General features: G+C 40.9%; 1 protein-coding gene across 3 annotated transcripts in view; it reads left to right on the top strand.

The window, feature by feature from the left end:
- The window catches only part of txndc16 (thioredoxin domain containing 16), a 115,301-nt gene that overhangs the window by 88,013 nt on the left and 11,953 nt on the right, over window positions 1-15,335 (top strand). For all 3 annotated transcript variants that reach the window (XM_072568716.1, XM_072568714.1, XM_072568715.1), the window contains exon 17: window positions 13,501-13,639. In XM_072568716.1, coding sequence (XP_072424817.1) covers window positions 13,501-13,639 — 139 coding nt within the window. The remainder of the gene's footprint in view (window positions 1-13,500; window positions 13,640-15,335) is intronic.

The raw sequence follows: 15,335 nt of genomic DNA, 5'->3' as shown, positions 1-15,335 counted from the left end.
CAACCCGTTCATGCCGACCAGATATCCCAACCCAATCTGGTCCCACCTGCTAGCACCTGGCCCATATCCCTCCAAACCCTTCCTATTCACATAAACATCCAAATGCCTTTTAAATGTTGCATTTGTCCCAAGCCTCCACCACTTCCTCTGGCAGCTCATTCCATACGTGTACCACCCTCTGTGTGAAAAAGTTGCCCCTCGGGTCTCTTTTATATCTTTCCCCTCTCACTCTAAACCTATGCCCTCTAGTTCTGGACATCCCCACCCCAGAGAAAAGACTTTGTCTATTTATCCTATCCATGCCCCGCATAAATTTTTAAAACTTCTATAAAGTCACCCCTCAGCCTCCGACACTCCAGGGAAAACAGCCCAAGCCTGTTCAGCCTCTCCTTATAGCTCAAATCCTCCAAACCTGGCAACACCCTTGTAAACTTTTCTGAACTCTTTCAAGTTTCACAACATCTTTCTGATAGGAAGGAGACCAGAATTGCACGCAATATTCCAACAGTGGTCTAACCAATTACCTCTACAGCTGCAACATGACCTCCCAACTTCTGTTCAATACTCTGACCAATAAAGGAAAGCATACCAAACGCCGCCTTCACTGTCCTATCTACCTGCGACTCCACTTTCAAAGAGCTATGAACCTGCAATCCAAGGTCTGTTTGTTCAGCAACACTCCCTAGGACCTTACCATTAAGTGGTTAAGTCTTGCTAAGATTTGCTTTCCCAAAATGCAGCACCTCACATTTATCTGAATTAAACTCCATCTGCCACTTCTCAGCCCATCTGATAAAGATCGCGTTGTAATCTGAGGTAACCTTCTTCGCTGTCCACCGCACATCCAATTTTGGTGTCATCAGCAAACTTACTTACTGTACCTCTTATGTTCACATCCAAATTATTTATATAAATGACAAAAAGTAGTGGACCCAGCACCGATCCTTGTGGCACTCCACTGGTCACAAGCCTCCAGTCTGAAAAATAACCCTCCACCACCACCCTCTGTCTTCTACCTTTGATCCAATCCTGTATGCAAATGGCTAGTTCTCCCTGTATTCTATGAGATCTAACCTTACTAACCAGTCTCCCATGGGGAACCTTGTCGAACGCCTTACTGAAGTCCATATAGATCACATCTACTGCTCTGCCCTCGTCAATCTTCTTTGTTACCTCTTCAAAAAACTCAATCAAGTTTGTGAGACATGATTTCCCATGCACAAAGCCATGTTGACTATCCCTATTCAGTCCTTACCTTTCCAAATACATGTACATCCTGTCCTTAAGGATTCCCTCCAACAACTTGCCCACCATCGACGTCAGGCTCACTGGCCTATAGTTCCCTAGCTTGTCCTTACCACCCTTCTTAAACAGTGGCACCACATTAGCCAACCTCCAGTCTTCCGACACCTCACCTGTGACTATCAATGATACAAATATCTCAGCAAGAGGCTCAGCAATTACTTCTATATCTTCCCACAGAGTTCTAGGGTACACCTGATCAGGTCCTGGGGATTTATCCACCTTTATGCATTTCAAGACATCCAGCACTTCCTCCTCATAATATGAACACTTTTCAAGGTGTCACCATCTATTTCCCTACATTCTATATCTTCCATATCCTTTTCCACAGTAAATACTGATGCAAAGTACTCGTTTAGTATCTCCCCCATTTTCCGCGGCTCCACCAACAGGCCGCCTTGCTGACCTTTGAGGGGCCCTATTCTCTCCCTAGTAACCCTTTTGTCCTTAATATATTTGTATTCCTGATGAAGGGCTTTTACCCGAAACGTCGATTTCGAAGCTACTTGGATGCTGTCTGAATTGCTGTGCTCTTCCAGCACCACTAATCCAGAAAGAAGTACATATCAGTCTACTAAAGGCCATTTTTGCTCCTTCATGATCTACAGACCCAGACAGTAACACCGTCTTATTCCTCTATAAAATACTGCCCTGGGTTAAACTAATAGTTATGGCTTATATTTTAAGTTTAATCAAGAGACATATCCTAAAGGGCATAACTTACAGACTGGATCTGCAGCAGATAGTGAGGGAACCAACACGAAGGAAAATTCTACTTGGACTCGTCTTCACTAGTATATCTGTCGCACATGTCTGGCCATGACCGTATTGGTAAGAATGACCACTGTACAGTCTTTGTGGAGATGCAGTTCTGCCTTCACATTGAGAATACTGCCCGTCATGATGTGTGGCACTAACACTGTTCTAAATCAGACAGCCTTCAAATAGATCTAGTAACTCAGGTCTGGGCATCCATGAGGTGATGTAGGTCAACAGTCACAGCAGAATTGTACTTTAGTACAATCTGCAACCTAATGGCTCGGCATTCCCCCCTCAACCATTATCATCAAGCCAGTGGATCAAAACAGAAATTGCTTGGAAAAGTCAGCAGGTCTGGCAGCATCTGTGAAGAGAAATCAGAGTTGATGTTTTGGATCCAGTGACCCTTCTTCAAAACTGATTGTAGCTAGGAAGAGGTTGGTTTATCTGCTGTAGATGGGCTGGGGGAACAGAGGAGCAGTAAACAATAGGTGGAGGTGGAGCTCAGAAAGAGAGAAAAACAGTTGGGCAGACAAAGAAATGGGGTCTAATTGGGACTATTAGTAGCTGACAATGGGATGGTCATGGTAGCACCCCATGTGACAAGGCCACATGTTTGTGTGGTTTAGGGTAAGGATATGTGAGAAGATGCTCAGGCCCTAAAATTATTGAACTCAATATTGACATCCACAATGTTAACTTGGTTCCTCTCCACAGATGCTGCCAGACCTGCTGAGTTTTCCAACAATTTCTGTTATTGTTTCAGATTTCCAGCATCTGCAGTCCTTTGATTTTCTTTTGTTTAGCCAGGGGATTGACCCTGGTTCAGTGAAGAGTGCAGGGGTGTCTGCCAGGAGCAGCACCAGGCATACCTGAAAATTATGTGTCAACATGGTGAACTTACCCATCAGGACTACTTGCATGCTTAACAATAGGATGTGATCAACTGAGCTAAGTGATCACACAACAAGTGGATCAGATCTAAGCTGTGCAGTCATGCCATATCAAGTCGTGAATGGTGGTGAACAATTAAACTCACTGGGCTCCATAAATATCCCCTCAATGATGGGGGAGAGCAGCACATCAGTGCAAAACATAAGGTTGCAGCAGTCTTTGCCAGAGGTGCCGAATGGATGATCGATCTCGGCCTCTTCCCGTGGTCCCCAGCATTGCAGATTCCAGTCTTCAGCCAATTTGATTTACTCCATGTGATGTCAAGAAATGTTTGGAGACACTGGATACTGCAAAGGCTGTGGACCCTGACAAAATTCCAGCAATAGTAGTGAAGACATGTGCTCCAGAATTTGCTGCTCCCCTAGCCAAGCTGTTTCAGTACAATTAGAACATTGGCATCTACCCGACGATGTGGAAAACTGCCCAGCTGTATCCTCTACACAAATGATTTAGTTAACACTGCTGCATCACAGTGCCAAGGACCCAGGTTTGTTTCCAACCTTGGGTGACTGTGTGGAGTTTGCACATTCTCCCTGTGTCTGTTTAGGTTGCCGCTGGTTGCTATAGTTTCCTCCCACGGTCCAAAGATGTGCAGGCTGTGTGGATTGGCTATGCTAAATGTGGGGTTACAGGATGACTGAGATGCTGGGTATGGATGGGATGTTGTTCAATAGTTAGTGCTGACTGGATGGGCTGAATGGTCTGTTCCTGCAATATAGGGATTCTATGAAATCCAACCAAGCCACTTATTGCCCCATCACTCTACTCTTGATCATCAGTAAAGTGATGGAAGGTGTTATAAATAGTGCTATCAAGCAACACCTGCTCAGCAATAGTCTGCTCAGTGACGCTCAGTTTGGGTTCTGCCAGGGCCACTCAACTCATGACCTTATTACACCTTGGTCAAACACAGACAAAAGAGCTAAATTCCAGAGGTGCGCTGAGAGTGACAGCCCTTGACATCAAAGCTGCCCTCAACTAAGCGTAGCGTCAAGAAGCCCTAGCAAACTTAAATCAGTGAGAATCAGAGACAAACTCTTCACTGCTTGGACTCATACCTGGCACATAGGAAGATGATTCTGATTGTTGGAGGTCAGTCACATCAGCTCCAGGACATCTCTACAAGAGTTCTTCAGGGTAGTGTCCTTGGCCCAACCGTTTTCAGCTGTTTCATTAATAACCTTCCCTTCATCATAAGGTCAGAAGTAGGGAGATCCACCAATGATACCCTTCATGATTCCTCAGTTACTGAAACAGTCCATGTTCAAATGCAACAAGATCTGGGCAATATCCATGTAACGACTTGAGACAGGTGGATCTCACAGAAAATGAATTCCCTGATTGGGGCTCTTAATCTTAATGAAGAAGTTAGATCAGTGCCAAGGACCATCCAGATGTAAATAAAGGGTGACTTGATGACAGGAAACTGGCCTCTGAGGAGTTATTTCAATCCAGGCTTAGGCTGATAAGTGGCAAGTAACATTCATGGTACACAAGTGCCAAGCACTGACCATCTCTAACAAGAGAGAATGTAACCGCTGCCCCTTGACATTGAATGGTTTTACCACCAATGAATCCCCCATGATCAAAATCCTGGGGGTCACCATTGATCAGAAACTCAACTGGAGTCACCATATCAATACGGTAGCTACAAGAGCAGACCAGCGGCTAGGAATACAGCGGCAAGAAAGTCACCTCCTGATTATCCAAAGGCTGTCCACTATCTACAAGGTACAAGTCAGGAGTATAAGTCATTTGCCTGAATTGGTACAGCTCCAACGACACCCGAGAAGCTTGACACCATCCAGGATATAGCAGTCTGCTTGATTGGTACCACATCCACAAGCGTCCACTTCCTCCACCACTGACACCCAGTAGCAACAATGTATGCAGGCATTTCTGTATAGTGTGTGTTGCATCTACATGAATTGGCTATTACGCGATTGATGAATGACGTGAACTTTCTACTGAATGGGTATAGCAATTTTCTGTAGCGATCATCTACAGTGTGATTTCCTATAATGTTGCACAGGAACGCAACCATCACATTGTACCAGAATTACTTGTACTAGCTACAGGTAGCACTGCAGAAATTCACTAAAGATCCTTACATCTTCCAAATACATGGCTACTTCCAACTAGAAGATACCACCTGCAAGTCCCCTTCTAAATCACTCTTGGTCCTGGTTTGGAAGTATATCACTGTTCCTTCATTGTTGCTGAATCAAAATCTTAGAATTTCCTTCCTAAGGGCATTGTGGATCAAACTACAGCACATGGACTGCAATATTTCAAGAAGACAGCTCTCCACCACCTTCTCAAAGGCAATTGGGAATGGGTAATAAATGCGAGCCAGCCAGTGACATCTATGTCGTAAAAGTTAATAAAAAAACCTTTGCTTCATAATGTATTTAAGTCTTCCTCAGCCCTTTATCTCAGGCCAAGTTTTCGAATTCTCTAACCTTTTGTGTTTTCCCTTAATCTTTTGGTACAACAGCTTGTAGAGACCGTCATTATCATTGTTTCACAGTTTTGAGCCTTGCTACTTCTTCACCTCTGCCTTCATACTTTAAATACTTTCAAATGCTGATATGATAAGTCAATTTTTCAGTCGTTTCCAACTATCTTCTGGTTCATTTTCTTAATCATCTAAAATTAGATTTATATCTAATAAATGCACATAAAGATCTCGTGTATGTGTGAATTTTGTGTTCAGCATTCAGTTTTCATGACTTTTTTGGTGAAATTTCAATGTCAGCTTGTATCACTGAATTTGTCTACGTACATTTTGACATTTCAAAAACAGTGTTAAAAGGTTCAATATAACAATATTTTTGTAGGCTTTGTTATGCTGTGGGTTGAATTTCTGAAACCTTTTCCCAAGCCTGTTGTTTTTCCAGGAAAATGATCTTATCAATGCTTACTAGCTTACTTTTCGTTGATGTCTGCTTTTAGATCATCTGTAATGACCTGATGTAATTCATATCTTCCAGTTTGTCTTTTTAGTGAGAAACCCTTGGAAGGGCTATTACTGGGTCTTTCATGATGTAAAACCACTCCAAAAGTCCTTTGGCAGTGAAATATTGTCCTTTAACTATAATAAACAGTTATTTGAAGGGTCAGTACTTGAACATTGCTGAAGAGAGAGCTGCTCATCTTGACTCGCTAAGATTAACACTAGAATGCAATCTTATAAATGATTGACTTGGAACCACCTGATGAAGGAGCAGAACTCTGAAAGCTAGTGCTTCCAAATAAACCTTTGGACTATAACCTGGTGTTGTGTAATGTTTAACTTTATAAATGATTGCAATACCTTGCACGACAGGAAAAAGGAGGCGCTGATTAGTTGACAAATCAAACCTATTTGGCGGTGGCATTCCTGGGGGATAGCAAAGGAACTATGTACATTTCTCAAGTTCTAGTTAATTCACAAAAACACAAGGTTTGCAAATTTTTGGTTTTGCAAAGAACAAGTACTTTCATACGAATATACGTCACTCTAGCAATTGTACATGACCCTCATTCTGAGCTTAATTGTCTTAATTTGTTTTTTTTTAATTGTAGCAAGTAAAACATTCAGAATATTTAACAAGCGTTCCTTAATCACAGAATCTCATCTATCAGTTGGCCATTTGTTTTAGGTTTCCGCGTGTGGACTGGTTGAGTACAATGTGTTTTCTGCCTGTTATGCACAACTGAAAGAACATTTTTTTTATTTGAATAGCCAGTAATTGTGATATATGGCACTGCAATGGGACTGACATTCTCTGCGGTTGGCAGAATGCCTTTTGCATCTACGTATTAATAGAAAATTTCACTCAATTGTAGCAGCATAAAACACCTGTTCAAATTTTTGAAAACCTTGGCTTTTGCATGGTCATTTGAAGTAGACTAGTTATAGTTTGGGGTGTAATGCACAAATTTACAAATGGGCTAAATGCTGCTATATGCAAACCTGCAAAGTGCCCAGTCTGTTTCTGAGAAGCTGTGGACCATAGACTAGATGCAAGAACCCTTGAAAGATAACTTTAAAGGTCTTACATGTGCACATCGAGACTTAACTGACAGCCCATACTTGCATTTAGTTTGTTGAGATGGGTGCACAGAAGAGGAAATATTACTTAATTGATAAACTTACAAATGTTTTCGTGCTTGTAATCTATTTTGTCTCCAGTTCAATGTTTATTTGCACAAGACTAAATGAGTGTTGAACATTTATAGTCTCGGTTATTGATACATTAAGAGCCTGTTGATTGACATTTTTAAAGAGTTGTAGTAAGAACAAGCTTTTCAAAGACTATTTCTAAGCATTTCCACATATGCTATTATACTATAGGGCCTATGCTTTGATATGGAGTTTAGGTTGGATGAATGGGCATAGAGTTGTGAAGTTGCCATTGAGGGTACAACTGGACTTTGGGAGTTTGGTGAGACTTGGAGAGGATGGTGTATAGATTGGGTGAGGACACGGTTGGAATGGAGTCAGTAAGGCCGTTGGGAATGGTGAGGCATGAGCTGGTATGGAGGGGGTGTAGGAGTGCGTGAGGGGTATGATGAGTAGGAGAGAGAGAGCCTGATATTTAATGAAACAAATGGGGCCAAGTCCCAGAGAACTGGGGTGGGTTTTTAAACTAGATTGGCAGCCCCAGTAGTTGCTTTTAATTTGTATCCTGCAAGGGCAGGACTCTATTCTGCCTTAATCCCCTACCCATAGAATGAGAGCATGCTCTTTGACATTTTTTTCTGAGGTGAGTGTGCTGAGCCGAGAAATATTCCGAATTGAATTACCTAGCTATAAAATGAAAATCCCACTCAATATTTGTATAAACATTTTCTAATTAATCACATCTATTTCAAGCTATAACACGTCTCTGGAGGAGGTGGAACTTGTACCTGGACCTTCTGGCTCAGAGGTAGAGATGCTACCACAAGAGCCCTCCAGTTTTTGTATGTACTAGATTTAAATGGTGGTTTCAATGCTCCTATAAAGATGACTGTAGTCAAGAGCCTCAACGGTGTTGACAAACCAAGAGTCAATGTAGATTAGTGCGGACTGTGTGAATGTATGAACAGTAGCTACTGTGCGTCATAGGTGTTTTTAGTCAACCTATTTAGAGATGGTATGAGACCCCTCTGGAATGAGTGGGATGTGAACTCAAGCCATCTGTCTCAGAGACAGGGACACTATCACTGTGCCACAAGAGTCCATTGAGCTTGTACATACTGGGTTTAAATGCTGGTATCTGTTTTTGTATAAAGATGACACCAATCATAAGTAGTGAACATTGATTTAGAAACAGTAAGAAAAGTATTTATGGATATTGTTATGGACCAGACCAAACCCCCTCAAAATATTTTAGAAAATAGTCTAGACCCTAACTTTTTCTTATTTTAAAGGCAAATGTAAGATTTAGTTTTCCAGAAGCAATTTGACTGCTTAAACTACCAATCTTGAAACCAAACACACTGTATTCATACACTATAGATAAAAGACAACAAAAAAAATGGAAATAACTTTACTGTATTGGAAAACTTAAAAGAATAATAGATTATTTAACTACTAAACAGTAACTGGTTCTATACAGTAACATCCCGTGAACTGCTACTGAAAGCTAAAATTAAAAATTCTGGTTAAGTGGGAGATTGACCCCAAACTCTCAGGCTGCTTCTACTGTTCCAAATTTAAAAAAGACCCAAACTTGATTGCGTTTTTTGAATAAGTAACCAAGAGGATTGATGAGGGCAGAGTGGTAGATGTGATCTATATGGACTTCTGTAAGGCTTTCGACAAGATTCCCCATGGGAGACTGGTTAGCAAGGTTAGATCTCATTGAATACAGGGAGAACTAGCCATTTGGATACAGAACTGGCTCAAAGATAGAAGGCAGTGGTTGGTGGTGGAGGGTTGTTTTTCAGACTGGAGTGCCACAAGGATTGGTACTGGGTCCACTACTTTTCATCATTCATATAAATGATTTGAATGTGAGCATAAGAGGTATAGTTAGTAAGTTTGCAGATGACACCAAAATTGCAGGTGTAGTGGGCAGCGAAGAAGGTTACCTCAGAATACAACAGGATCTTTATCAGATGGGCCAATGGGCTGAGAAGTGGCAGATGGAGTTTAATTTATATAAATGTGAGGTGCTGCATTTTGGGAAAGCAAATCCGAGCAGGACCTATACACTTAATGGTAAGGTCCTAGGGAGTGTGGCTGAACAAAGAGACCTTGGAGTGCAGGTTCATAGCTCCTTGAAAGTGGAGTCGCAGGTAGATAGGATAGTGAAGAAGGCGTTTGGTATGCTTTCCTTTATTGGTCAGAGTATTGAGTAAAGGAGTTGGGAGATCATGTTGCAGTTGTACAGGACATTGGTTAGGCCACTGTTGGAATATTGAGTGCAATTCTGGTCTCCTTTCTATTGGAAGGATATTGTGAAACTTGAAAGAGTTCAGAAAAAAATTACAAGGATATAGCCAGGGTTAGAGGATTTGAGCTCTAGGGAGTGGTTGAATAGGCTAGTGCTGTTTTCCCTGGAGTGTCGGAGGCTGAGGGATGACCTTACAGAGGTTTATAAAATCATAAATGGCTTGGATAGGATAAATAGACAAAGTCTTTTCCCTGGGATGGGGGAGTCCAGAAGTAGAGGGCATAGGTTTAGGATGAGAGGGGAAAGATATTAAAGAGACCTAAGGGTCAAGTTTTTCACACAGAGGGTGATACGTGCATGGAATGAGCTGTCAGAGGAAGTGCTGTAGGCTTGGGACAATTGCAACATTTAAAAGGCATCTGGATGAATAGGAAGGATTTGGAGGGATATGGGCCGGGTGCTGGCAGGTGGGACTAGATTGGTTTGGGATATCTGGTCAGCATGGACGAGTTGGACCGAAGGGTCTGTTTCTGTGCTGTACATCTGTATGACTCTAGGACTGTACTGTTTATTGGCTCTGAGTAGACCGATCGGTGCTCCTCTCTCAACCTTTCTTCATAAAAAAGAACAGGAGAAATGCACCTTTCAAAGCCTATCATCACAATATAACAATATCATTGAATGTTCAAAATATACATTAGATTTAGCAAGGTATTTGGGAAAGCTCAATTAGAATGTTGAAGATTAGAGTCATGGAATGATTGATAAATTATATACTGCATTGGGAATTGCCTAAGCAATGGAACGATCAATAAGAGGAAAAGCTGATGTCACAAACCCATCATTAATGAACTTTCTCAGAGGTCTATTCTGAGCTTCTGTTGCTCAGGCTTCTTGTAAGGATAAATATGGAAATATGTTGATGGCTCTAAACTGTTTAGGAATATGCCCGTAAATGGATAATGTAAGTTAGGAGAGAATACTTGGCATGCAATGGATGGGCATCCATTAGCAATTAATGAAAAGGGTAAGAACTTGAACGTTATTAAGGAATTAACCACAATATACAGTCCATGCCATATCTGTTTATCACCGAGTATACACATGTCTGAAGTGTATTTGATGAATTGAAATAGCATTGCTGAAAAGAGAGCTGTGATGCCAGACTTTCTTATCTTGCCCTCATCAGGACAAACAGAAGAATATTAAATTCTAAATCATCACAAAATTTTCATTGAATTAAAGAAAATTGGTAAGCGTCATAATCTAAGTATTTAAATCTGTGGAAGACATGATTAAACATACATGAAAATCAGTTTTTATAAATTTGAATTATGATTACAAAGCTCGATAAAAATATTGTAAATTTAAAAGATTCCAGTAAAACTAAAAGATGTTTTCCCAGCTAGTAGATCCGTGACTTCAGCAAATTGCACCTGTTGTGTACCGCTGAGGGAATTTGTTTAAAAGTATAAATATCTGTCAGACAATAAGATGGATATTAAAAGAATAAGATTAAGGATGAATTTTTACATTCCCTTTGGAACACTGACTCGTGAGAATGCAACTGCTCACCTTTAGTTGACTATCTCTGAGGGAGAAATTTCCCTGATGTTTTCTTGTAAGGACTTCATTTATTGGTCATTTATTTTTTTCCAAGAGATTAAGTGAGTTGGATAGAACACATTTGTCTATGTTTCATACTTGGCAACAAAGTAGATTAGAGAGCTGTGAGAGATTATTCCAGTCCATCTGCATGATTCCGAAGTTTGAGGAACTGGCATTATGTTACAAAGAGCACTTTTTGCAATATTGTTAGGTCTTAAACCAAAGCAGCAATAGTTGGAAAGGCTCAGCAGGTCTGGCAGCATCTGTGAGAGAAATCAGAGTTAACATATTGGGTCGAGTGAGCCTTCCTCAGAACACAGATGCTGCCAGACCTGCTGAGCTTTTCCTACAATTTCTGTTTTAGTTTCTGATTTACAGCAACCGCAGTTTCTTTTGGTTTTTATTTGATCATAAGCTATTTATTTGGATCAGAGTCTGTGTTTGATGGAATAAGTTGGATTGTGCTTTTATTACAGGACACATTAATGCAACATTTGTGAGCAAGTTTGAGTTCTATGGTTAATCCAATTTAGGATGAAAGCTGCATGTCACTGTCTCTGATTACCACATAGTTTAGTTTAGCTATGCAGTCAGTTTCATCTCTTGCCCACTTTCATGGAAGTAGGGGATAATTTGAGGGAAAGTTTGCACATAGACAGGAGTAGCCTTGAAAGAAAATGACGTTACATGGCATGTGGCTCAATAGCATTAGAAAGGGATTAGAGAACACTTGAACACTGGCCAATGGTGACCCTTAGCATGTTGGAGATGGAGATCATTCAATAATGCTGTTGAATGTATAGGGGAGGTATCTCGCAAATATAAATGAATGTTATTACTACTAATGAGCCCAAGCTGAATTTTGGGCTAGATCTTGCTACATGTGTACATGGACTTCTCATTATTTGAGGACATATAAAATGAACAGTGTGCAAACAACAGTAAAGAACACCACATTTCATCTTAGAATGAAGAGAAGGCCTTTGATGCAGCCAGTGAAGTTTTCAGGCCTAACGTACTTCTCTGAGAAACTCCTGCAATGATTCTGAGGACTAATGTGATAGCTGTCTAACTACCAAAGTCATCTTCCTTTATCAAGATATGTCTCCAACCTGCAGTATTGCTCCAATCCTGCTCATGAGTATGATTGACTTTAGTTTTACTCGCACTGTTGATGCCAAATTTGATAAATTACTGTGTTCATCTCAAAGCCAGTTGCTTCGCAGCTCACTCTTAAAAAAAAAATCAATTCCTGTTCATATTTGGAAAGAGTTTTGGAATTGACCTTGGTGAAACCCAAACTGAGCACTGTTGAGCAGAGTTTTGTTGGGTAAGTACTGCTTGATAGTGCTGCCAGTGACACCTTCTGCAATGTTGTTAATGATTGAGAGTAGATTGATTGAGGATTTGACTGGATTAGGTTCGATCAACCTTTTGGGGACAGGACATATCTATGCAATTATCCCCGACAGTTCGCTCGTTGCCAAAGTTCTAGCTGTAGTTGAACATCCTGGTTGGGGACATGCTCTGACTAGCTCTGATGAACACATCATCTGCCCTATAGCTGCAAGTCCTTATAGCTCAGAACCTTGCTGTTTCTTAACTTCACATGTTCTAGTTTGAATTGATGGAGACTGGTTTCTGAGTTGGTAGCACGTCAGGAGCAATGGAGCATCTGCTTGGCACTGGTGAGGCCACATTCGGGGTATTATTTACAATATTACTGTCCTAATTCAAAAAAGGATTATAAATATATTGGAATACTGGATAGATGGGTTGTCTTATAAGAAAGGGTTGGACAGGCTGTGCTTGTATCAATTTGAGTTCAGAAGACTTGATTGAAACATAGAAGATCCTGAGAATTCTCGGCAGAGTAGATGTGAAAAGAATGTTTGCTCTTGTGGAAGATGTTTGGCTTCATAGGGAGATTGAAACTCTGCTGATTCTTTCAGCAATTTCTGACCAGCGGCATTAGAGTGAAGAAAACTCTTTTCCCTTTTTGTTAACATCGGTGCAGGCGTGTTTAAATGACTGTTGTCATAGAATCATAGAATCCCTAAAGTGTAGAAGCAGGCCGTTCAGCCCAGTGAGTCTGCACCGACCCTCCAAAGACCCACCCTATCCCTGTAACCCTGTATTTCCCATGGCTAATCCACCTAGCCTGCACATCCCTGGATGCTACAGGACAAGTTAGCATTGTCAATCATTGGACTGTAGGAGGAAATGAAAGCACCCAGGGAAAACCCAGTTCTGTTCTCAGAAACTCTGTTCACAGAGCTATCACCCTTAAAAAGTCAAAAACTACAAAGTTTTGCTTTTGTTTTGCACAAAAGTTTCAGTTGCTATTAAATGCAAAGTTGAACATGAATAATTTCTGAACAATTCCATTTATTTATATTTTAATGCTAAAACAAACTGATGAGAAGTTATTTCTTTCCATCAGATATGTGCATTTAAGAAATGATATTTTGTTTTAATCTGTCACTTCTATTGTTGCATTGTCATTCAGCTCTCAAAAGTTTGGTGTGGCTCTACCAGCTCTGGTGTTTGTTAGGGATGAGAAATCTGACATAGAAGCCATTCATCTTGAAAAGCCTAGCAGAGAGGACATTGTATCTGCAGTCAAGAGTGCCATGTTGGAAACATTTGTAAGTGTTTTTAATGCTAGATGTTTGTATTTAAACATTTTAGCATAACTTTTGAAGTTCTCATTATTAATGTTTTAAATATTTTTGCAAATCAAAATGTGATGTGAGTGAAGAATTAATTCTTGACATAATTAGAATATTAAATTAAAATGTCATTTATGTCAATATATTCTCACTTTTAAGTCAAAATGTTGTAGAGTAAGGAAAACTAATGTTTTTTTTGTTGACGTTGGGTTTCCAAATCAAAGTTGATGTATTACAGGAATCTCCATCATGTGATACTTTATAAAATGGCATTCAATCTCCCGACGTTTATCAAAAGAAGAATCACATAATATTGCTCAGTGTTTGCTAGTGTTATTAAGATGACCTTAATTGGGAACCTTAGGACAACAAAGTCCTGAATAAAATAATCGGGGTGTGTAACTCAAATCATTGCAAGTGGAGTTTCTGCACCATTTGCTTCTGACACAGCTCATAGAGGTGCCTCTGCTCAGAAGTGCAATCTCCAGAGATTCCTTGCATACACCAGCAGACTCTGAACTGGTGTTATGACATCAGTCAACTCTGCCTGATGATTAGAAGCCTCATTTGTGGGAATAGATCACACGGGCCCACCTGAAGTACTAGCTTGTTGCTCAGCAAATGTGTGTGAGTTACTTCAAGGACCAGGCACCCAACTTGCAATGTATTTGGAATTGTTGTGGTGTGTAATTCGAGGTGCTGTGGTAAGTTCCTGAGAGGGAATGCTGTTGCATTCTGAGTGGAAGAGCAGCTGACCTGTCCATTCGAAGACTGACCCAGTATGGGGCCTGCAGTTGCATTCTCTCAAGGTAAGCAACAAGACATGTAGATGGAGCAGTAGCTGCAGGGAGGGCAATGATTCCCCCTATTAGCTTGAAGGCACACTCCGACGCATCCCTTGACCGTGACAGAAGACTGCTTGGCAGCCAGCCATTGCACTCAGCATCCAAGTATGCACCACCTTATACGTAACTCCGCTGAAGTCCTTATCCTAGTGCCCTGTAACAGAACTCCTCTGTGAAATTGCCTTCCAATGAGCTGTCACACTCTCTTCTGGGTCTGACTGCAGCCTACGATTCATCGTGTGCTGATCCCAATTTTATACCAGCCTCTAAGGAACATGAATTCCCAGTATCTGAGCTGGCGGCTATGAACATAGGACCTTGTGAACATAGCACCTTAAGAACAGGACTAGGCCATTCAGCCTGTCAAACTTGCTCTGTTGTTCAATACAAATGGCTAATCTAACACTTCAATTCCTTTCCTTCCCATGACCACATATGCCATTGGTAAACTGAAAATCATCGATTTGTCCATTAAACATACTCAAAGACTGATCTTCCATAAACTGCTGTGATGGAGAATTCCAAAGTTAAAAAGAAGTCCTCATCTCAGACCTAAGTGGTACCCCCTTTTGTTTAAACTGTTCTAGACTTCTCCCCAATCAGGGAAACATCTTATCCGCACACATCTGTCTCTCCTGTTAAGAATTTTGACAATTTCAATGAGATCATCACACATTAACGAAAGAATACAGGCCTAGTTTTCTCAATCTTTCTCCGTAGGATAGTCCCATCATCCCAGGAACAAAGCTGATAATCCTTCATGGCATTCCTCGATGGCAGTAATATCTTTCCTGAAACTAAGACTGCACACAGTACTCCAGGTGTGG

This window comes from Chiloscyllium punctatum, chromosome 4, assembly GCF_047496795.1.
Source record: "Chiloscyllium punctatum isolate Juve2018m chromosome 4, sChiPun1.3, whole genome shotgun sequence".
Taxonomy (NCBI): domain Eukaryota; kingdom Metazoa; phylum Chordata; class Chondrichthyes; order Orectolobiformes; family Hemiscylliidae; genus Chiloscyllium; species Chiloscyllium punctatum.
Note: the sequence above shows the minus strand (reverse complement) of the source record. Positions and strands in the feature narration are given on the sequence as shown.